The sequence below is a fragment of the Nerophis ophidion genome, linkage group LG08 (assembly GCF_033978795.1).
Source record: "Nerophis ophidion isolate RoL-2023_Sa linkage group LG08, RoL_Noph_v1.0, whole genome shotgun sequence".
In the NCBI taxonomy this organism is placed as follows: Eukaryota; Metazoa; Chordata; class Actinopteri; order Syngnathiformes; family Syngnathidae; genus Nerophis; species Nerophis ophidion.
Genome location: NC_084618.1, coordinates 2,755,521 through 2,779,832, shown reverse-complemented (window position 1 = coordinate 2,779,832; position 24,312 = coordinate 2,755,521). Strand labels below are relative to the sequence as shown.

The window sequence follows — 24,312 nt, the reverse complement described above, 5'->3', positions numbered from 1 at the left end:
TAAAATCCAACGGTGCCATGTTTCAGTACCTGGGTCGGTGCTTGCCGATCACTCCAGCAGCACTGAGTGCGGCCTTGGCCGAACTAATGTGTCAATTTTCAATGCTGACAAAGAAATTGACTCGAGAAACTCTCCAACTTAAGTAAGCCTCTACGTTTCCAAAAAAATGCGCTGGCTTGATGCTGATATACATCGGCTTTGCTATTGACATGCTACTGACTAGCATTAGCAATTCAACATGGCAATTTCAATACCTCCAAATTTGTTAATACAAACTACAACTAATATGCACGTTACAACAGTTGGTGTGTAATAAGTGCAATACTTACAGTATTAATAGTTTTTAGGGAATAACAGAAACACCATAAACTATACACTACTGCCATCTAATGTCTTGTAAATGTAATTGTGACTTAATGTCCAACTTGCAAATGAGACTCTGAAAGGTGACAATAAAACAGAATATAACAACGGGACAGCAGCCATCATAATCGGCTCATTTTAAAATGTTGCAACAATCCAATATTTTATGAACCCTAGTGTGGTGTTCGGGTCTGTGGCACCCGTTTTCATTTTTTATTAAAAGAAAAATGATACAATTCATTTTTCATACCGAGACTCACTGACTTTGGCTCATTTTCTGTGAAGAACATATGGTATATCAAAATACATATTTAATGACCACACACCATTTACCCCCTACACATTTCTATTACATATAATATGTCCGGGTCCATTGGACCCGGGGCTAATAAGAGTGTGGAAATAGATGTTCTGTGTACCACACACACACACACACACAGCAGGCCTAGACAGGAGGAGGACAGAGTTTAGGTACAGAGAACATCAGAGGGTCAAATGTGCGAGAAAATGAGAGCAGACAGTGTTGACAAACAATGTTGCAGCCTTGTGTGGGAACCGCAGGTGCAGAAACACAAAAGAAGAATCCCTGTTGGATGCAGAAACTGGCAGAGCAATTTTCCGTGCAACGTTCATACTGTTGTTACTCAGCCAGCGTTTGTGGGTCTATGGACGCTTTGCATTTTGTGTCTTTTAATGCCTCACAATCAAACACTTTTGTATTAAAAATGCTGAACAGATGAAATAAGCTAAACAAATGATCAGTATTTTAACATAAAAGTGTTGGATTGTGAGACATTAAAAGCCACAAAATGCAATTTAATTATTAACACACACAAATGTACCGAAAATTGGCATCGTTGAGTACCGGTATTGATTCCCAGGTACCAAGAATCTGTACTGTATTGGTTCAAATGTAAACAATATAGTTCTGCGAGGATTAGTTGACATTGTGGACAAAAAAAAATTGTCACCAACAATTATATTTGTCTACAAAAGTCGTGACGTCATCACTCGGGTTTTTCCGGGCGAAGGTGGATCGGGAAAAAAGTTGGCAATAATAACATGTAAAGTTTGAAGATATTTCCTCTTATTCTTGTGGAAAACATGAATATCTTGCTTGTTTTGCAAAGCGGAGCTTTATTTTTATGGGCAGTACATCTGTGATACGCCAGCAGTTGAAGCGGAGACATGATGTCTGACTTTTGAAGGGAGGATGCGCTCTCAACTTTGCTCAGAGTGTTAGCTTCTACCCGTGTGAGACGAAGATGTGTGAAACATAGCTCTGACTATCATTTTAGCCAAAGTGAGCCCGCTAAACTTTGTCTGATCACTTCAAGAACGTTTTAAAGCTGCGTCAATTTGCAATACCAAGAAAAAAAAGGCACATTAACAAACGCAAACCACACGCACACTATGATTGACAGGCATCAATGCAGAGGTACCATAAGATTAAACATACAATGTATTATATAGTCAACATTTTACGAATGAATCAAAGACAGAATTCTTCACCTTGAGTCTATTTGCAATATTGTTTAAAAAGGCACTTTAACAAACACATGCACACAGACATACAGGCACCAATCCGGAGGTATCATAAGATTAAACATACAATCTATTAAATACTTGACATTTTCATAATCAAAGATGAGATTTTACACATTGAGTCAGAGTGCTAAAACTGCCAAGAGTTAATCAATAGTTAATATACCAGTGTGTAGATTTTTAAACATCATCACAAAATGCTTTTCTTATAGAAGAAGTTAAATTTTCTGTATTGTTTGTTTTCTTTGCTGCTGTTTTAACTGTTTTTTAATACATAAACAAGGTTCATTGTTGTTTTTAGCACTTTGCGTTTCCTTTTTTTAAATAAACATTTAAAAAAAGCCTTCAGTTATGCTGCTCCCTGGTCATGGAATGACATCCAGAAAGATCTGAGGCTACCAGAATTGATCACTTTGGGAGACTTTAAGTACATTTTAAAAGATAGAGAAACCAGTTCTCATGGGAAATGTACTCGCTAGGGCTGGGCGATATGGCCGTTTATTAAGATCTCGATGTTTTTGGGCCATGTCACGATACACTATATATATCGCAATGTTTTGCCTTAGCCTTGAATGAACACTTGATGCATATAATCACAGCAGTATGATGATTCTATGTGTCTACATTAAAATATTTGTGTTCATACTGCATTAATATATGCTACTTTTAAACTTTCATGCAGAGACGGAAATCCCAACTAAGTCAATTTAGCAAAACTGTATTTATTAAACAGTTATTAAGCAGTGGCACAAACATTCATGTCATTTCCAAAACAGAAAGTGCAAGATTGTCAGAGACATTTTTAAACAAGCTATGAGTGCACTTTTGTGCATGATGTCACTAAGATGACATATCTAAACAACACTAAATTAAAGTGCACTTTTTGTACAGAATGCCACTACAATAGTTAAAAACAAATGAAGTGCACTTTTGTGCATGATGTCACACAAGATATTTCAATAACTGTCAGATAAAAATGAACTGCATGATGGGAAATTAAATAGTGTATGTCCTTCGTTGTGTGGTAGGTTCCTGCGGACGTTATCTCCTTCTGTTGTTGATTTTTTTTTTCATACGGTGTTGATCTGGAAATTGTTGCTTCGTCATTTTGTGGGTACCGAATGGAGATGTTGACATGCAGTTTCAAGCACTCTTTATTCTCTAGCGGGTGACTTTTCAAATGATGCTACAAAATAGCAGTGCTGGTACTTTTTGTAGCAACGCTTTTGCCGCATAATTGTTCAAGATATTCCTGCTTGAAGCCAAACCACCGCCAGACGATGGACCCCGTGCTGTTTTTCTTGGGAATTAATTTTTCCTCCATTTGTTACCAGATTCGCACCTTCTCTCTTTCGTATTACCACTCGCATTGCACCGTTAGCATCACAGCTAATGTTAGGGGCGGCATTACGTAGTGGGTAGAGCGCCCGGCCAGAAACCTGAGGGTTGCAGTTTCGCTATCCCACCTATTGACATCCAAAAACTCGCTGCCGTTTTGTCCTTGGGCAGGACACTTCACCCTTTGCCCCCGGTGCCGCTCACACTGGTGAATGAATGATGAATGAATGATAGGTCAGTGTTTCCCACAGGTCAGGCATCTATTTGTGGTGGTGTGGTCGTGGGGGGTGGAGGCAGCGGTGGCGATGACCAAGAAGAACTCGCAGTTGGAATATAATTACAACACTTTATGTACATATTTATATACATATTTATGTAATATTATAGTGCGTCTGCCTCACAATACGAAGGTCCTGCAGTCCTGGGTTCAAATCCAGGCTCGGGATCTTTCTGTGTGGAGTTTGCATGTTCTCCCCGTGAATGCGTGGGTTCCCTCCGGGTACTCCGGCTTCCTCCCACTTCCAAAGACATGCACCTGGGGATAGGTTGATTGGCAACACTAAATTGGCCCTAGTGTGTGAATGTGAGTGTGAATGTTGTCTGTATATCTGTGTTGGCCCTGCGATGAGGTGGCGACTTGTCCAGGGTGTACCCCGCCTTCCGCCCGATTGTAGCTGAGATAGGCGCCAGCGCCCCCCGCGACCCCGAAAGGGAATAAGCGGTAGAAAATGGATGGGATGGATGGATTTACATATTTATATAATATTGTGACTACAAGCTCTGTTCACAGACAGAGTCCCATTGCTTTTATGAGCAGTTGAGCGACTCAAAAGCAGGTAAAAAAATTTTAAAAAAATATATTTTTTTAATTTTTATTTTATTTGTGGCAGCCGTAATTCTTTCGTGGCGGGCCGCCACAAATAAAGGAATGTGTGGGAAACCCTGTAGGTGGTGGTCGGAGGGGCCCTAGGCGCAAACTGGCAGCCACACTTCCGTCAGTCTACCCCAGGGCAGCTGTGGCTACATATGTAGCTTACCACCACCAGGTGTGAATGAATGTTGAGTCCCACTTCTCTGTGAGCGCTTTGAGTCTTTAGAAAAGCACGATATAAATATAAGTTATTATTGTTATTATTATTATTATTACCCATGTCGCTACCTCTCTGCTCGGGGAGGGCGTCTGACGTTGCACGCGTGACGTATGTAAGAAGGTGCGCTTGGTTTATGTCTCTGAGAGACGGAGAGACAAGAAAGAGTGGGAAACGCATGTCGTGTAATGCCCACAGCTAAAAGTAACTGTGAGAACATATACTCGAATATCACGATAGCCATTTTCTATATCGCACAGAGACAAACCCGCAATATATCGAGTCTCTCGATATATCTATCACCCAGCCCTAGTACTTCTTAATTTAAATATTTTCTGACCTGTTGTGGTATGACTGCTGTTGTTCTGTTGTATTGTCTTGTTCTAATTATTATCATAACTTTGTTTGTGCCGCCCTCTTTGTCAGGTGGTTCTTGAAAAAGAGATTTTAATCTCAATGAGTCTTTACCTGGTTCAATAAAGTACATTGAATTTAATATTACATTTTCGTAACAGCTGAATGAGCAGCACGGTTACAGCATAAATAAATATTTATGAATGAATTAGTCACCTTTGTTGTTTGTAAAATAACTCAAGCTGCATTTAGAAGTTGATGGAAAAATTAGCCATTAAATATGTGTATGTTTCCTTTTCGAATCGTAAATAATCGTAAGTTGCAGCCCTAGAGCAGTACCCATCTCTAATATATAGTGTCAGTAATCAGTAGGACTGACAGTTCTTGTCTAAATTACAATGCTTCCTGCTACTGAGTGACGTCAAGCTGAGGTCTTTTCTCGCCACACACCGCTCCTCTCTCTCTCTCTCTCTCTCTCAAGTTCTTTCTCTCTGGTGTTCATTAATTTTGTCCTGTTTTGCACAACATTGCTGGACAAACTTTTGAATGTAAAGCAAGCGTCTGACATGCCGGCCGTGCAGAAATCAAGACATAGAATAGATCCAGACGCTATTCCCAGCCCAGTAAGTTTTCCTATGTTTGTCCATGCTGTTGTCTGTGCTGGCTTTTCCAAACACAACCACCAACCCACCACCCTCTCCCCTGCCCCTGGTCTTGTTTTGGTATACTGAGGTCTCCCTTCCCGGTTGTCATAGATTTGACTTTTTCAGGGTCTGCCAGTCAGATTTCACCTTCCCGCACCCACTCTCCATTCGCTGCATGTTAGTCTGCATGCCCGGAGGGACTCATGGTGTCACTGTTCGTGTGTTTGCTAAAAAAAAAAGTACCTGTGTGGCTCTTTCGAACTGCATACATTTATAGTGTGTTGGTCCCTCTCTTCTTCTCTTGTAGATCCAAGTCATAGAAGACGACAAGGCCAAGAGCAAAGAGCCTTTCACCACAGGGGTAAGGGGACAAGCCCCACCGCTTGTCACCACCAACTTTCAAGTCCAAGACCAAGGTGAGTCCTTGAGACGTCCGTTGGGCTCTCAGCATACTTGCCAACCCCTTCCGATTTTCCTGGGAGATTCCCGAATTTCAGTGCCCCTCCCAAAAATCTCCCGGGGCAACCATTCTCCCTAATTTCTCCCGATTTCCACCCGGACAACAATATTGGGGGCGTGTCTTAAAGGCAATGCTTTTAGCGTCCTCTCTCACCTGAAACCTTCACCCCTTAACAGCCGCATGCTGTCCAGGCGTCCGCTTTTCCTCCATATAAACAGCGTGCCGCCCCTGTGACATAATAATGTAGCGTTGGACGGGTTTAAAGGGGAATATTATCACCAGACCTATGACCTATGTAAGCGTCAATATATACCTTGATGTTGCAGAAAAAGGACCATATGTTTTTTTAACCGATTTCCGAACTCTAAAAGGGTGAATTTGGCGATTGAAATGCCTTTCAATTGTTCGCTGTCGGAGCAATGACCTTTCACCCGTGACGTCACAACGTGAAGCAATCCGGCATTTTCTCAAACACATTACACACACCAAGTCAAATCTGCTCTGTTATTTTCCGTTTTTCTACTATTTTCCGCACCTTGGAAACATTATGCCTCGTCGGTGTGTTGTCGGAGGGTGTAACAACACCAACAGAGACGGATTCAAGTTGCAACAGTGGTCAAAAGATGCGAAAGTCCCTCGTTTGTTCCGCGCACTATACGGACGACAGCTATGCTACGACAGAGATGGCAAGAATGTGTGGATATCCTGCGACACTCAAAGCAGATGCATTTCCAACGATAAAGTCAACAAAATCACAAAGGTGAGTTTTGTTGATGTTATTGACTTACCGGTATGTAGAGCGTGCAAATCAGTCATATTTGCTCATGGCATGACTGCAAGCTAATCGATGCTAACATGCTATTTAGGCTAGCTGTATGTACATATTGCATCGTTATGCTTCATTTGTAGCTTTATTTGCATCCAGCCATTCCCTCCACCTACATTTAATGCCAAACAAACACATACCAATCGTTGGTTAGAAGGCGATCGCCGAATTCGTCCGTGCTTCCTCCCGTGCCACTGTCTGCCGTGATATGGCTCAATAGCTTCAGTTTCTTCTTAAATTTAGTTTTCGCTATCTGCCTCCACACTCCAACCATCCGTTTCGATACATGCGTAATCTGTTACTCGAAGATGTGAAGAAATGCTGACACGTTGTATGATATTTTAATTGGTTTATTGATAATGTTAATTTCAAGCACTCACACAAAAGTGAATGCAAAGCATACTTGGTCTACAGTCATACATGTGACACTGAGGGTGGCAGTATGAACAACTTTAACACTGTTACAAATATGCGCCACACTGTGAACCCACACCAAACAAGAATGACAAACACGTTTTGGGAGAACATCCGCACCGTAACACAACATAAACACAACAGAAAAAATACCCAGAATCTCTTGCAGCACTAATTCTTTTGGGACGCTACAATACCATCTACGGCTTTTGGAGCTCAGTGCACAACTGCACACACAACAAGAAGGAGACGAAACAGAAGAACGATAAAGAGACATGGTGACGACGAGTAAGAAGAAATACGCTTATAAGTTCCAAAATGATTGGAAAATATTATTTAATTTCGTCCAGGACAGCTCGAAGGGGAAGGGGTATGCTGCCTGCGCCTCAACCCCGCCCCCGCAACGCCCCCAACCACGCCCCCAAACACCCCTTCCTATCTCCCGAATTCGGAGGTCTCAAGGTTGGCAAGTATGGCTCTCAGTACAAGAGGAGCTCACCTTATCCCTCGATGTCCTTTGCATATAGGGAACGCCAGCCCCAGGTTCTTCCGCTGTACGGCCTACAACATGCCGTGCACCGCAGACATGGCTAAGCAGTCGCAGGTGCCGCTGGCGGCCGTCATCAAGCCTCTCGCCGTGCTGCCACCAGATGAGGTGAGCCTTTCCTCTGTCCATGTTTTTAGACATGCTTCTGCCTTTTCTAGTTAAATACAGTGTCCAAAACAGGGGTGTCCAAACTTTTTCCGCCAAGTAGGGCTGGGCGATATAGAGGAAAAAGTATATCTCGATATAGTTTTACTTAAACCATCCATCCATTTCTACTGCTTATTCCCTTTGGGGTGCTGGTGCCTATAATGGATTAGATTTACATAGTCAGAGCTTGGTCCGCATTGCGTAAGTCGGACCCCTTTCCAGTGAGTGTTGGACTCTGCCAAGGCTGCCCTTTATCACCGATTCTGTTCAGAACTTTTATGGACAGAATTTCTAGGCACAGTCAAGGCGTTGAGGGGATCCAGTTTGGTGGCTGCAGGATTAGGTCTCTGCTTTTTGCAGATTTGATCCTGATGGTTACATCTGGCCAGGATCTTCAGCTATCACTGGATCGGTTCTCAGCCGAGTGTGAAGCGACTGGGAAGAGAATCAGTACCCCCAAGTCCGAGTCCATGGTTCTCGCCCGGAAAAGGGTGGAGTGCCATCTCCGGGTTGGGGAGGAGACCCTGCCCCAAGTGGATGAGTTCAAGTACCTCGGAGTCTTGTTCACAAGTTAGGGAAGAGTGGATGGTGAGATCGACGGGCAGATCGGTGTGGCGTCTTCAGTAATGCGGACGCTGTATCGATCCGTCGTGGTGAAGGAGCTGAGCCGGAGGGTGGGGGAGGGGGGATTGTGGCCCAACAAAACCCGAGCTCTGGGCCTCAAATGTCCCTCGGGCTGCACTTTGGACGCTTCTGGTTTAAAATACAGTGGAATGTTGTGATTTGAAAGAGGTGCTGCTGAATGAGAGGTGGCATCTTTTTACAGAAAAGTCCGGTCTCATCACAATTAAAACTTGCTGTGGTACGAAACCTGCTTTTCCGATTCTTCTATACGTCTGAGCGCCATTAATGTAACCCTAGGAAATAGTGTGAACTGCTGTCTTTTTGGGACTCGTATTGAGTTAGCAAAATGGACAAAACTTTGCAATATGAGAAAAAAAACACAGATAAGGCAGACACTGAAGCGCTGAGAAGTGACTAGGAGTGTGCGTACTGACGTGAAGGGTGCTGCCTCCCCAAAAAAACAGAATGAAAACGAATGAATGAAGTGTTTGTCACACCGAGACATGGTTCGCACACCGAGGCATATTTGGCCCCATCTAAAAATTAATAAACCGAAAAGATTGCAAGTAGAAGGGGTCGGTAAATTAAGGTTGCGCTGTAATCAAAATACATTTTATGTTATCAGGCGCCCCCGTTCTTAGTGGACCATGGAGAAGGTGGTCCAATCCGTTGCAACCGCTGCAAAGCCTACATGTGTCCGTACATGCAATTCATTGAAGGAGGGCGTCGCTTCCAGTGTGGGTTTTGCACTTGTGTCACAGAAGGTGTGTTTGAGTCCTTTTTAATGAGCAATGAATACATTTTTTTTGTGCAATTTATTAATACTGTTTTATGTGTCCAGTTCCTCCAAATTATTTCCAGCATCTGGACCAGACTGGGAAGAGAATGGACTTCTATGACAGACCGGAGCTCTCGCTGGGCAGTTACGAGTTCCAGGCCACCGTCGACTACTGTAAAGTAAGTTGGAGAGTCTTTCTTTTGGAATTTTGCATTTAATTAACTAGCTTTTAATGAAATATGACACACAAAGCTGACAATTCAAAAACATTACAGTGGAAAAACTGAATTTGTTCTTTTCATATTTTTATTATTTAAAACGATTGTTGTTGCTATGATTTTGTGTTTACCTGTTGTTTATTTGTTACTAATCCAATCAAATTTTTTGTATAGCACATTTAAACAACGGAAATGTTTCCAAAGTGCCTCACAACAATATTAGAAACAATATTCAAATATTATCCTTAGCTCCACCAATGACTGAATAAAAACAAAAAATAAATAAATATAAAACCAATATAAAAATAAATATGATTTAAAACGATAAATACCAGGGCTGTGAATCTTTGGGTGTCCCATGATTCGATTCAATATCGATTCTTGGGGTCACGATTCGATAATTTATCGATTTTTTTCAATTCGATTAAACTCTCGATTCAAAAACTATATTTTTCCGATTCAAAACGATTCTGTATTCATTCAATACATAGATTTCAGCAGGATCTACCCCAGTCTGCTGACATGCTAGCAGAGTAGTAGATTTTTTTTTTTAAAAAAAGCTTTTATAATTGTAAAGGACAATGTTTTATCAACTGATTGCAATAATGTGCATTTGTTTTAACTATTAAACAAACCAAAAATATGACTTATTTTATTTTTGTGAAAACATTGGACACAGTGTGTTGTCCAGCTTATGAGATGCCATGCAAGTGTAAGCCACTGTGACACTATTGTTCTTTTTTATTATTTTTATAAATGTCTAATGATAATGTAAGTGGGGGATTTGTAATCACTGCTATGCTGAAATTATAATTAATATTGATACTGTTGTTGATAATATTCATTTTTGTTTCATTACTTTTGGTTTGTTCTGTGTGGTGTTTGTGTCTCCTCTCAATTGCTCTGTTTATTGCAGTTCTGAGTGTTGCTGGCTCAGGTTTGATTTTAGAATTGGATTGCATTGTTATGGTATTGCTGTGTAGTGGTTTGTTGGATTGATTAAAAAATATATATATATTTATATATATATAAATAAAAAAAATAGATTTTTTAAAAATGAGAATCGATTCTGAATCGCACAATGTAAACGATTCGATTCGTATTCTAATTGATTTTTTCCCACACCCCTAATAAATACTAATTTATAAGTATATAATTTATTACTAATTTCGAAGCAGTTCTTTTAAATTATATTTATAGTAAAATTTTGGTGGTAAAATAGTTCAATCAATCAATCAATGTTTATTTATATAGCCCTAAATCACAAATGTTTCAAAGGGCTGCACAAACCACAACGACATCCTCAGTACAGAGCCCGCATAAGGGCAAGGAAAAACTCACCCCAGTGGGACGTCGGTGACAGTGACTATGATGACTATGAGAAACCTTGGAGAGGACTGCATATGTAGGCAGCCCCCTGCCCTAGGGGAGACCGAAAGCAATGGATGTCGAGTGGGTCTAACATGATATTGTGAAAGTCCAGTCCATAGTGGATCCAACATAATGGTGAGAGTCCAGTCCAAAGTGGATCTGATATAGTAGCGAGAGTCACGTCCATAGTGGAGCCAGCAGGAAACCATCCCAAGCATAAGGAAGAGGGGGGCAGAGGAGAAAAAGAAAAGAAACGGCAGATCAACTGGTCTAAAAAGGGGGTGTGTTTAAATGCTAGAGTATACAAATGAGTTTTAAGATGAGACTTAAATGCTTCTACTCATGTTTTCAAATTAATACTTTTGATCAATCAAAATAATTGTGGATATTTTTTTTTTTGCCATAATTGTCCAGCCCTATGATTGTTGACTTACAGTGCTCTCTTTTTTAGAACAACAAGATTCCTCAGCCTCCAGCTTTTATCTTCCTTATCGACGTGTCCTACAACGCCGTGAAGAGCGGCATGGTCAGCATCGTCTGTCAGGAACTTAAAACGCTACTGGAGCACCTACCTAGGTACAGAAGCCTGATTGGGGGGAAGAGGAGAATGTGAAGTTAGAAGCACATTTGAATGTAGTAATGTGAATAATATGGGGGGGAAACACATGTTTGGATGCTTAGGCGATTCCCTTGTGTCGTCTTTCAGAGAAAACCCGGAAGCGGACTCGGTGGTGCGAGTGGGCTTTGTCACGTACAACAAGGTCCTGCACTTCTACAACGTCAAGTCCAGCCTGGCGCAACCACAGATGCTGGTGGTGTCGGACGTGTCAGATATGTTTGTGCCCCTGCTGGACGGTTTCCTGGTCAACGTCAACGAGAGCCGCCTGGTCATTGAAAGGTCTGCATCTTTTTTCTACCAAACAAAAGGTCCGGTTTGGTCAAACTTGCACTTTTGTGTTCCCCAGTTTGCTGGACCACATCCCAGAGATGTTTGCAGACACCAGAGAGACCGAGACAGTCTTTGGACCTGTTATACAGGCCGGACTAGAGGCGCTCAAGGTAACCTACCGAGAAAATAATCGCAGATAGATCTTAGGGCTCTGCAGCTCTACAATTTGTAGCACAATGTGTTCTTCAGGCCGCAGACTGCGCAGGGAAGCTGTTTGTGTTCCACACCTCGTTGCCCATTGCTGAGGCTCTTGGAAAACTCAAGAATAGAGAAGACAAGAAGCTGATTGGCACTGATAAAGAAAAGGTGAATTTAGAGGTGTTCTGTGGAGAACCCTGCGTGCTTGATGGACGTTTCCGGTCCTTTTCAGTCTCTGTTTCAGCCTCAAGCAACTTTCTACAACACTCTGGCCAAGGAGTGTGTCGCTCAAGGCTGCTGCGTGGACCTCTTCCTCTTCCCCAACCAATACGTGGACGTGGCCACGTTAGGTGTGGTTCCTGTCTCCACAGGAGGCTCCGTCTACAAGTACACCTACTTCCAGGTGGGATGGACTTCTCGTCGCGGCTCCTGAAATGTTGATATCAAACCTGAAAGCATTTTGTTTCGCTTTCTTGGTCCTAGGCTCAGACGGACCAGGAGAGGTTCCTGAACGACCTCAGGCGAGACGTACAGAAGCCGATCGGTTTCGACGCTGTCATGAGGGTTCGGACCAGCACAGGTGAGTGTCTAGCTTCCACATCAGAGGAAGATTGTAGGACTTGACACAATTCTGTTCTTTCATGCACACTTCCAAGGTATCCGAGCGACCGATTTCTTCGGCTCGTTCTTCATGAGCAACACCACGGACGTGGAGCTGGCGGGACTGGACTGTGACAAGGCGGTCACGGTGGAGTTCAAACACGACGACAAGCTCAGCGAGGAGACGGGGGCGCTCATACAGGCAAGTGCAAGAAAGCTGGTAACATTCCCAAGGGTGCAGTTTGTCACCTATAGCAGCACCATGCTGATACAATACTGCATACTGTCGTGGTCAAAAGTTTACATATAATAATAATAACTTAGATTTATATTGCGCTTTTCTAAACACTCAAAGCGCTCACAGAGAAGTGGGACACAACATTCATTCACACCTGGTGGTGGTAAGCTACATCAGTAGCCACAGCTGCCCTGGGGTAGACTGGCGGAAGCGTGAGTGCCAGTTTGCGCCTACGGCCCCTCCGACCACCACCAATCATTCATTCACCAGTGTGAGCGGTACCGGGGGCAAAGGTGAAGTGTCCTGCCCAAGGACACAACACAACGGCAGCGATTTTTTGGATGTCAATGGGTGGGAAGCGAACCTGCAACCCTCGGGTTTCTGGCCGGCCGCTCTACCCACTACGCCAGGGGTCGGGAACCTTTTTGAATGAGAGAGCCATACAGGCCAAATATTTTTAAAAGTATTTCCGTGAAAGCCATTTATATATATATTTTTTAACAATGAATACAACCATATGCGTGCATTTTTAAGAAAGAACAACATTTTTAGAGTATGATAAGTCACTTCCTTTTTAATAATATTGTTATTCTGAGGTTAATCAACGATAAATAAAATACTTCTTACCATTAATGCAACTTCTTGAACAGGTGCAGTAGAAACCAGATGGATGGATGAAAATGCATGAGAATGTTTTATATTTTGAACGTTATGTTTGACACTGTGTTTACCAGCGAAATGATTCATTACTTATCGTGTTACCATGAATTGATTTACGTGCACCCCGACTTAAACAAGTTGAAAAACTTATTCGGGTATTACCATTTAGTGGTCAATTGTACGGAATATGTTCTGTACTGTGCAATCTACTAATAAAAAGTTTCAATCAAGCAAGCAAGGTCAGCTAATATTTATCTTAGAGCCAGTTGCAGTCATCAAAAGAGCCACATACGGCTCTAGAGCCATAGGTTCCCTACCCCTGCACTACGCCATACTTGTAAAGAACATGATGTCATGGCTGTCTTGAGTTTCCAGTAATTTCTACAACTTTTATTTTTTTTGTGAAAGTGATTGGAGCACATAATTGTTGGTCACAAGTAACATTCATGAAGTTTGGTTCTTTTATGAATTTATTATGGGTCTACTGAAAATGTGACCAAATGTTCTGAGTCAAAAGTATACATTCATCATTGTTAATATTAAGTTACATGTCCCTTGGCAAGTTTCACTGCAATAAGGCGCTTTTGGTAGCCATCCACAAGCTTCTGCTTGAATGTTTGACCACTCCTTTTGACAAAATTGGTGCAGTTTAGCTAAATGTGTTGTTTTTCTGACATGGACTTGTTTCTTCAGCATTGTCCACATGTTTAAGGCAGCACTTTGGGAAGGCCATTCTAAAACCTTAATTCTAGCCTGATTTAGCCATTCCTTTACCACTTCTGATGCGTGTTTGGGGTCATTGTACTGTTGGAACACCCAACTGCGCCCAAGACCCAACCTCCGGGCTGATGATTTTAGGTTGTCCTGAAGAATTTGGAGTTAATCCTCCTTTTTCACTGTCCCATTTACTCTCTGTAAAGCATCAGTTCCATTGGCAGCAAAACAGAGCGAGAGCATAATACTACCACCACCATGCTTGACAGTAGGGACGGTGTTCCTGGGATTAAAGGCCTCATCTTTTCTCCTCCAAACATATTGCTGGGTATTGTGGCCAAACAGCTCAATTTTTGTTTCATCTGACCACGGAACTTTCCTCCCGAAGGTCTTATCTCTGTCCCTGTGATGTGATATGAAACAAAAAAATTAACTGTTTACATTTTGCTCCGATTAGACTTTTGGTCATGGAAACCGCGCTGCCGTAACAGGATGTTGTGATGACGTAAGCAAGATGCACATGATTGTCTGGAGCGGAGTCAGCCTGTCTGCGATGTGAACGTACTTTAATGTATCCAACATTTACCTGGAGTGATCTAAAATTGTGCAAATACTAAGGAAAGAAAGTGCAGTTGGAGCAGTGGCGACAAGAACGTGTGAGTGTTTTAGGAGGATAGAGGCTCGCTGCACTTCTCACTGTTTGTCGCGTACATGGAGCAACAGAAGCAATGGGTCTCCAAACATGAGTACAGTCTCCAATAACACCAGAAAATGATGCTTGATTTGTCGCTGGTCGTTTCTAATAAATATAAAGTCACTTAAAGACGAAGTCTCTGGAGAGAAGTCTGGAGAAACTTGTACAAATCTCAACAATTTGCAGCCTGTGTTACATTATACAATGAGCAGCAACAAAACAATACAATATAAGTACAAATATATGTTAATACTGATTACTAATAACACATTTGTTTTTTAGATGCATATATATCAAACAAACATAACAATAAAATGATGGATTAATTATCTCTTTATCAGCAAGCTAAAACAATAAGCTGAACTGTGCTGTCTGCGCTGCTCTGCCAACACGCAGTCCCTTTGGGGCCCACACAAACCAACGGAAATCACAAAAATCTTTGAATTTAACAGTAACATTGCTACAATGATAAACATTTAAAAAAACTAAAATCCACTTTCATTACCATTGGCAAATGGGGAGCTGTTGAGAAAGGAGCAGGTGGAGGGGGTCATGTATAGAGAGAGTATGGCCAACTCGGTTTCCAATCATTTAGGAGATCGGGCAACACGCTCTCTAATTGGTTGTCTTTTGGGGACTCATATTGAGTTAGCAAAATGGACAAAATTCTACCTTTCCAAAAAAATGTTGCGCCCATCAGTACAAAATGGGCGCAGGATATTGAATACCACACCATACCATACCAACTTTATTTATAAAGCCCTTTAAAAACAACCACAGTTGAAGAACAAAGGGCTCTACACCACAAAGAAATAAAGGCAAAGGACAGACTAAAAAAATATCATTTAAAACAGAAGTAAAAAAACATTGAAATACCAAATACAAATTACCCTAAGAACAATTTGTTAGATAAAAAGCAGTTAAAAAAACAGTTTAAAGTCTCATGCTGTGTTAAAAGCTAGTGAATAAAAATGGGTTTTAAGAAGGGTTTGAAAATAGCCAACAAAAGGGCCTGTCTCACATGGAGAGGGAGATCGTTCCAGAGTTTGGGACCCGCAACAGAGAAAGAAGGCTCTGTCCCCTCTGAGCTTGCACTTTGATTTGGGGACCTCCAGAATGAATAAATAAAAGAAGTGTTAGTATACAAATACATGGTTCAAACACTGCATATTATATTTGGTTGGATATAAAAGTTTGTAAATCAAAAAGTTCACAAATAGAAGGGTTCATAAATCGAGGATCCACTATTTACCGCGAGGATTTGTGATTTTTACCGAGGATTGGACGTAGCTGTTAGCGAGGACGCTATATTGCGTTTAGGATGCTGCTGTTGGCCAGTCATCAAAATGCATTATCACCATATGATGACAGTTTTGAGAAGTTCTACCGTCAGCCAATCATTTGCACTGTATATCATCTGTGTTGTGCGTCCCAAACCATTACTGTTAGCATTTACTCCAAGTTGGGTTTTTTTGGTTCAAATTAAATGTATGTGATGTGTTCCCTCCCGTAGTGCGCCGTCCTCTACACCAGCTGCGGCGGCCAAAGGCGCCTGCGCATCCACAACATGGCGGTCAACTGCTGCTCTCAGTTGGCCGACCTATACCGCAACTGTGAGACGGACACCATCATCAACTTCCTTTCCAAATACGGTGAGGACTCGCCATTTGTCAAATCCTTTTTTGCTCCACGTTGTTCCAAAGTAGACGTGAGTGCCGCCATGCAGCTGAGCAGACCGGCGAAGAATTCTCACAAGAACTCAAATAAATGTTCTTCCAGATATCAAAACATCTTTGGGGAGAATTACTGACAATGAAAGTAATTTTTATTGTTAATTTAAATTGGAAAAAAAAAAAGGCGATAGGAACTTTTCTCACGCAATCGGGCAGTTGCTTGAGCAGTTATTACTTTTATTATTTTCTAATACTAAACACTGATGTCATATGTGTATATATTGTAGGGCACCGTACAATTCAATTCTTGGGTGGAACTATTAGATTTCAAAACAATTCTTGATTCAAAGTCAATCCTTTTAAATACCTTAGGGTGCCAGTTCCATGATTAACTACATTTCTTCGTAAAATCGATGACAGCTATGATACATTTCTATATTATTTAAAAGAAAACTGGTTTGTTTGCGCCAATGCTTCTCAACAATTTTAAAGTCAAGTACAAAAGGCAACTAGAGAAGTATCCCACACCTCTCCTTTATAAAGTAAATATGTTACAGCATATATGATCATCTACATCAACAATATGATTTTCTTAGGCTGGACAGGAGAGACTTAAAAAAAAAATTAAGAATCGATTTTAGATTTTTTTTAATCGATTAAGAATTTTTTGACACTCCTAATCTATTGTTTATGCTGTTCTAGTTTAAAAAAACAAAACAATATGATTTAACAAAAAAAAAAAAAAAGCCGATACGGATAAACATCAAAATGGCAAATATCAGTGTCGATAATCGGCCCGGTCGACCTCTATATGAAAACCTGTTTGTGTGTGTGTGTGTATGCGTGCGTTTTAATTGATTGAAACTTTTATTAGTAGATTGCACAGTACAGTACATATTCTGTACAATTGAGCACTAAATGGTAACACCCCAATAAGTATTTCATCTTGTTTAAGTCGGGGTCCACGTCAATCAATTCATGGTACAAATATATAATATCAGCGTGCATGTGTGGAGAGAGAGAGAGTACCGTATATGTGTATGTATGTACATATATATATATTAGGGGTGTAACGCTACACAAAAATTTCGGTTCGGTATGTACCTCGGTTCAGAGGTCACGGTTCGGTTCATTTTCGGTACAGTAGGAAAAAAAACTAAATATAAATTTTTTCATTACTTATTTAACAAATTTGCTAAATCTTCCACCAAAAATAATTTTCTTAGTGGAATATTTGATGTGAAGTAATCGGAAACTTGGATAGGTCAATAATTCATAATAACATTGATTTTGATTCAATATTATGTTTTAAATAATGACAGTTTGAAAGGAAAAAAAACAGCTTGTTTCATTATTAAACGTTGTAAGTTTTTGTAAATTACATTTAGCCTTTAAGATTTTTTATTTCACTTTTGTTTATTTTTTTATTTTAATAGTATTTTTAGAATGTGCCTTGGGCCTTTAAAACATTAGCTGTGTGCTGCAAATGGCCTCCGGGGCACACTTTTGAAACCCCTGCTATAGATAATAAAAAATGAAATCTGATTAATCAAAGGATAAAAAGCATAGCCTGGCGACACATGCGCGTTTATCATAACTATCTCGCTCTCTCTGTCTCTGCCCCTCCCTCACCAATGTTAACGCTGTGTGCACCACTTTTTTTTTTTTTTAACTCCTTCTTAACACTGAACGTACATTGAAAATACATACAACCATAACTTAAAATGCCGGACATTCGAGGCATTTAAGAAACTCCACCTGGACAGATCCGCAAAGAGGACATATCCCGTGAAAAGAGGAGGTGTGGTCAGTCTATCATAGCCCAGTCGTTGCTAGCATGCCGTGTGTTGTTGTTTTTTTTGATTGATTGATACTTTTATTAGTATATTGCACAGTTCAGTCCATATTCCGTACAATTGACCGCTAAATGGTAACACCTCAATAAGTATTTCAACTTGTTTAAGTCGGGGTCCACGTAAATTAATTCATGGTGCCTCGGTGTGCATTGTTTACACAACGTTCGGTGCACTACAGAACTTGAATACACCTCACGGTGATGCTTGGACACGTCATCAGTGATAAACCCGGGGTCATAGGGTGTTTCGGGTCTTTAATCATCAGACACCCTCGCCCGGGCGACCCAGCCGGGGGTGATCAGACCCCGGCCTGTGTCCAAGTAGCGCACCACGGATCCACAGCTTTTTCTGCGGCCTCAGGGATGTTCTTGGTGGCTTTTCTGGATTGCAGTCCTCTAATGCCAAGGATTCTGAACACACGCTGTAGTGAGTGACCAGCAAAACCCCTACACCCAATTTCGACTGGTTCGCAGCGGGCTCTCCAGCCGTTACTCCGACACTCTGCAGTGAGCTCAGCATATTTGGACCTCTTTCGCTCATTTGCTTCGTCAATCCGCTCCTCCCAGGGGACAGTCAGCACCAGTAGCACCACTTGCTTGGTTGACTCCGATGTTAACACCATGTCTGGGCGGAGTGACGTGGTAGTGATGTTGGCCGGGAACTTGAGTTGCCTTCCCAAGTCAACATGGAGCTGCCAGTCTCGAGCGGTGGCGAGGAGCCCTCCTGAGAAGTTGGGCTTGCGGTTTGCCTTCTGTCCTGCCCTGATGAAGGTGATTGACTGCTTCGGGGCGGCCTGGGACTTGCTGTTATGTATCGCTGCGCAGATAGAATCTGCCAGGGCTTTTAAAACTTGGTCGTGGCGCCAGCGATACCGCCCCTCCCCTAGTGCCTTTGGGCAACAACTCAGGATGTGCTCCAAAGTGCCCCTCCTCTGGCACAGTTTGCAGTCCGGAGTGTCCATGTCGTTCGGTTCACCTGCGAACCGAACCGAAACCCCCGTACCGAAATGGTTCAATACAAATACATGTACCATTACACCCCTAATATATATATATTAGGGCTGGGCAACGATAAAAAAATTTAATCGAAGTTAATCGCACTATTTCTCCGATTAATCGCGATTAACTGCATTGTATACGCAAAGCCCAATAATGAATTCAAAAGTAGTGTGTAGTGCACCTTTATTGGAATATTCTCCCACATAAACAAAAGCGCCAAAACATTTGTTGTGCAAACACAATTTAAATCAGTCCTTGTTAAACAGTAGCAGTTAAATAGCATATTTTATGAAAATCAACTCCAAAAATGTAAATACAAACTTTTAAGTTTATTGCCACTGCCAGGGTATTTAAGTTATCCTGTTTGTTATGGAAAATAAATATAATCTACATACAAATCTCTGAGCCACAATCATAACATCCGAACAGGCAATTTCTGAAACATTTTTTTTATCAGGGATCTTATGTTTAAAAAACCTATATTATAGGTAGTGGGCTGTTTTAGGGAATTTTTGATCAAATTATCCGTAGTAGCAATATTAATAATGTTGTGTTTATTCTGCGTAGTGCACTTAAAATAATTATGACCATATCTAGGAATTGATATGATGGGAATTTTCCAATTGTTTGCTTGGTGCTTTGATAAACTGAACGCATATACATGGTACTATATTGTGATGTTATGAGCCAGGGAATAAAATAACTACCCTACCCAGCATGCAACAGGAGTGAGGAGCATGCGCGGTAGCCCGGTATAGGTTGTGTCGCCATGACGACATCTTGTATGTTGTGATATGCACGCTCTGAAAGTAAACATTAAGAAGTCAGCCAACACTCCTGGTCTGCATTATTCATAAATAGACAGACAACACATATACTCCGCTGCTTCACAGGCCGCTGGATGTAGCCGGCAAAGTATTCCCATGCTAGCTAGCCGCTCTAGCAAGCACGCCTCATTCAGTCCAAAACGGCCCGATCTATCCACATCCAGAATTGTCTGGCGGTCGTAAGTGATCCCGGAGTGACCACGCTGTAAGCCAGCCAAGACATTTGCAGAATTGTCCGGTATTTTTGCCAAATGTTCCATCTTTACCAAGAGCCCCTCCACGCCGAAGTACATCCGGGAGATGCCATCTTGTTAAGAAAAGGCGTTAACAAAATAAAAGCATGTAAACAACATACGCAAATGTGCGATAGAATAATTGTCGGCGTTAATAGATTGATGAGTTAACTCATAATTAACGCATTAATTTTCCCACCCCTAATATATATATATATATATATATATATATATATATATATACTTTGACATGTTTAAGAATGTAATATATATATATATATATATATATATATATATAGAATGACAATATCAACGCTGATAATACGTTGATCTCTATTCAAAACTAAGTCTTTGTTTTGTTTCAGCTTTCCGTGGCGTCCTGAGCAACCCCACAAAGGCGGTGAGGGACACTCTGGTCAACCAGTGTGCTCAGATCTTGGCCTGCTATCGCAAGAACTGTGCAAGTCCCTCATCAGTTGGTCAGGTACTGAACACACCTCATCCTAACCTCACCCATGCTTTTGAAGATCTTCCTACATGCAACTAATGTTTTTTTCCCCAGTTGATCCTCCCAGAGTGCATGAAGCTGCTGCCGGTCTACTTGAATTGCCTTCTGAAGAGCGACGTGCTGCTCCCCGGCGCTGACGTGTCGCTGGATGACCGAGCGTACCTGCGGCAGCTCATCAGCTGCATGGACGTGGCCGAGACCCACGTCTTCTTTTACCCTCGCCTTCTGCCGCTGGTCCGTCCCTGTTGCAATGTACTCGCTTGAAAGATGATAGATAAGAGACGACTAACATCTCGCATGTGGTCATATTCCAGATGAAGCTGGAGAGCGGGTCGTTGCCGACGGCGTTGAGGGCCTCCGAGGAGAGGCTTTCCAAAGGTGGCGTTTACCTGCTGGAGACGGGCCTCCATCTCTTCCTGTGGGTGGCAGCCAACGCGCAACAAGAGCTGCTGCTCAACATCTTTGGAACATCCAGCTTCAGCCACGTCGACTCCACCATGGTGAGATCCGATCAGACTATCTTGACTGATAAATCTTAAATCTCAAAGCTCTCAAACTTTTCACTTCCAATTAGGGCTGGGCGATATGGCCTTTTATTAATATCTCCATATTTTTAGGCCATGTCACGATACACGATATACCGTATTTCCTTGAATTCAATGTATATATTATGATGATTAACTTGTGTGATGACTGCATTATGCTGATAGTATATATTTGTACCATGAATTGATTAACGTGGACCCCGACTTAAACAAGTTGAAAAACTTATTGGGGTGTTACCATTTAGTGGTCAATTGTAGGGAATATGTACTGAACTGTGCAATCTACTAATAAAAGTTTCAATCATGCATATGTGACCATAACATCGACGGCTTTTAGAAAGTGCAATGCACAACTGCGCACACAACAGCTGTAAATATACTCCTCCCCTCACAACCACGCCCTCCACCTCCCGAAATCGGAGGTCTCAAGGTTGGCAAGTATGGTTGCTTCGGCATTTTGTTGGTGTGGCACCGGCCGGAGATGTTGACATGCAGAGTTTCAAGCACTCTTCATTCTCTCGCGCGTGACCTTTCAAATGGTGCTACATAATAGCAGTGCCTCTACTTTTTGTAGAGAGCATGTCACAAATTCCAAGCTGTTGTTTTGAAGCACGTTAAAAGAAAATAATGCACTTTGTGACTTCAATAATAAATATGGCAGTGCCATGTTGGCATTTTTTTTTCTCCATAACTTGAGTTGATTTATTGTTACATTGTTTAATTCATCCAGCGGGGCATCACAACAAAATTAGGCATAACGTGTTAATTCCACGGCTGTATAAAACGGTATCGGTTGATATCGGAATCGGTAATTAAGAGTTGGACAATATCAGATATTGGCAAAAAAATTATCGGACATCTCTATTTTAGAGTGTTTGCACTAACGGGCTCGCTAATTCTGCTTGACTGATGCAGACCAGTCTGCCGGTGTTGGACAATCCATTCTCACAAAGACTCCGGGAGATTGTGGACTCCTTCAGAGCGCAGCGCTCGCGATACATGAAGGTGAATATGCGCTTACCTCGTCATTATTTCTATTTGCTTCTCCTTTTTTGTGTTGCACATGAATAATACCGTGTGTGTGTGTGTGTGTGTGTGTGTGCGTGTGTGTGTGTGTGTGTGTGTGTGTGTTGTCCTGCCTGCAGCTGATTGTGGTGAAGCAGGAGGAGCGCTCTGAGCTCATCTTCCGACACTTCCTGGTGGAGGACAAGGGCGCCAGCGGGGGCGCGTCCTACGTGGACTTCCTGTGTCACATGCACAAGGAGATCCGCCAGCTCCTCAGCTAGGTCCACAAAGTCCCGCCTTCTTTTTCTTCCTCTCTTTTCTCCCTCCTCCTCTTTTCTCCCTTTTTTTTTTAAAAACCTAATAAACTTTAAAGCTCTCCTTGCTGTCATCTAAAGCACCAGAGCTGGCAGATTTAATTGTGTGTGTGTGTGTGTGTGTGTGTGTGTGCGTGTGTGTGCGTGTGTGTGTGTGTGTGCGTGTGTGTGCGTGCGTGCGTGCGAGTGAGTGATAATCGGATGTTAATAGAGCTTTACTCTGGCTCAAATCTACTGCGGTGAAAGGAGGGAGGGGGATTATGTACATAAACACATGCAAACGTAAAGAATGATGTATGCAACCTGACTGTATTTACTAGCACTGAAAATCTTTTTTTTTTAATAACGAAATCGCGTTAAAAGCGTTAAACGATCTACTAGAAAAGTCATGAAAGGAATCAAATAAATGCTGTAATCTCCCCGTTTTAATCATGGCCTTAGCACACCCCCGCGATGCTTTCATGATTAATTTCAATGTGCGTGTCCTTTCATTTTCTTTTTTTTTTTTTTTTGAATCAACGTTTTTTTGCATCCTTTTCCTTGCCTGGCAACACTGCAAATATGGCCACAACATTAGGTACGCCCGCAGAAGGCGCTCCATCTACACTTTAGCAGGAATAATAATAATAATAATAATAGCAATGCTCGTTTTTCAGGGCGTCCCATTTGCCAAATTTTGGGAAAGTTCGCCCCTGCCGGGGTGCCTAATCGAGTGTCCCGCGCCAGGTGACGAGCACAGACAAAACGATCGCATAAGTGAGCTGAGCCCTCTGTGTTTGTATATATATACATATATACATACATATAAATAACATAAATACTGTGTACAGAATGAATAGACAGAAAATAATAATTTTAGGTAAAATGAGCTGATTAAAATATAAAGCAAATTACAGCATTTAGTAATAATGAAGGGATGCTTCTTTTGATATATATAAATGTGTGTGTGTGTGTGTGTGTGTGTGTGTGTGTGTGTGTGTGTGCGTGTGTGTGTGCTCGGTCCTGGTGAAATTTCCCCTGAGGAACAGAGGGACCCTCTAAAACAAACCCACCTACCAAAATAAAGTCGATACTTTAAAAAAGAAAAGCGGTTGAGTGAGTGTGAAGCCCTCTGTTCTTTGTGTTCAAGGCCACCATGTTCACTGTATTCTTCATTTGTGTTCCTTTTATTTCGTCTGATTTGTTTTTTTTTCCATTGCCTCTTGGGACTTCTAATAAAAATGATTGTTAAAATTGATGGGAAAAAAGAGTTTTCTCGTCCGTTATTATGGTAGAGCGCTCACTGCCAACTAAAAACTGGAGGTTAAATGTTTGCAGTTGATTGGAAATAGTCCGCAATATGAACAAGACAGGGTTGGATTTGTCTTTTTTTGTAATCTTTCATGTGGCAAATAACTATTTTGTTACCTTAAACTTTGGTTTCAATAAAGGCCACGTGCATTATTATGACTTCTGACAGCCAATCAGCAAATACATTTATGATTCAAATTAGTCTCTAAAAATTTTTTTGCACAAAAGTACATGTTTGAGACTTTATTGTTGTAAAACGACAACTTTTTTCATCAGCCATTCCAAAAATGTGAATTTTTCCTGTCAAATTAAACATTTTCTATCCTTCTAAAATTGTCAAAACGATATAAAAT

General features: G+C 41.5%; 1 protein-coding gene across 3 annotated transcripts in view; it reads left to right on the top strand.

The window, feature by feature from the left end:
* Nucleotides 1–23,906, top strand: part of sec24c (SEC24 homolog C, COPII coat complex component) — a 38,111-nt gene extending 14,205 nt beyond the window's left edge. For 2 of the 3 annotated variants that reach the window (XM_061907482.1, XM_061907480.1), the window contains 18 exons: nucleotides 5,243–5,311; nucleotides 5,640–5,748; nucleotides 7,560–7,687; nucleotides 8,976–9,114; nucleotides 9,192–9,307; nucleotides 11,169–11,293; nucleotides 11,424–11,615; nucleotides 11,683–11,776; nucleotides 11,856–11,972; nucleotides 12,037–12,207; nucleotides 12,288–12,384; nucleotides 12,461–12,606; nucleotides 16,224–16,362; nucleotides 20,663–20,781; nucleotides 20,860–21,039; nucleotides 21,120–21,305; nucleotides 22,266–22,355; nucleotides 22,496–23,906. In XM_061907482.1, coding sequence (XP_061763466.1) covers nucleotides 5,243–5,311; nucleotides 5,640–5,748; nucleotides 7,560–7,687; nucleotides 8,976–9,114; nucleotides 9,192–9,307; nucleotides 11,169–11,293; nucleotides 11,424–11,615; nucleotides 11,683–11,776; nucleotides 11,856–11,972; nucleotides 12,037–12,207; nucleotides 12,288–12,384; nucleotides 12,461–12,606; nucleotides 16,224–16,362; nucleotides 20,663–20,781; nucleotides 20,860–21,039; nucleotides 21,120–21,305; nucleotides 22,266–22,355; nucleotides 22,496–22,636 — 2,358 coding nt within the window. In that variant the 3' untranslated portion in view covers nucleotides 22,637–23,906. The remainder of the gene's footprint in view (nucleotides 1–5,242; nucleotides 5,312–5,639; nucleotides 5,749–7,559; nucleotides 7,688–8,975; nucleotides 9,115–9,191; nucleotides 9,308–11,168; nucleotides 11,294–11,423; nucleotides 11,616–11,682; nucleotides 11,777–11,855; nucleotides 11,973–12,036; nucleotides 12,208–12,287; nucleotides 12,385–12,460; nucleotides 12,607–16,223; nucleotides 16,363–20,662; nucleotides 20,782–20,859; nucleotides 21,040–21,119; nucleotides 21,306–22,265; nucleotides 22,356–22,495) is intronic. The other variant, XM_061907481.1, reaches the window with a different exon arrangement.
* The last annotated feature ends 406 nt before the right edge of the window (nucleotides 23,907–24,312 follow it).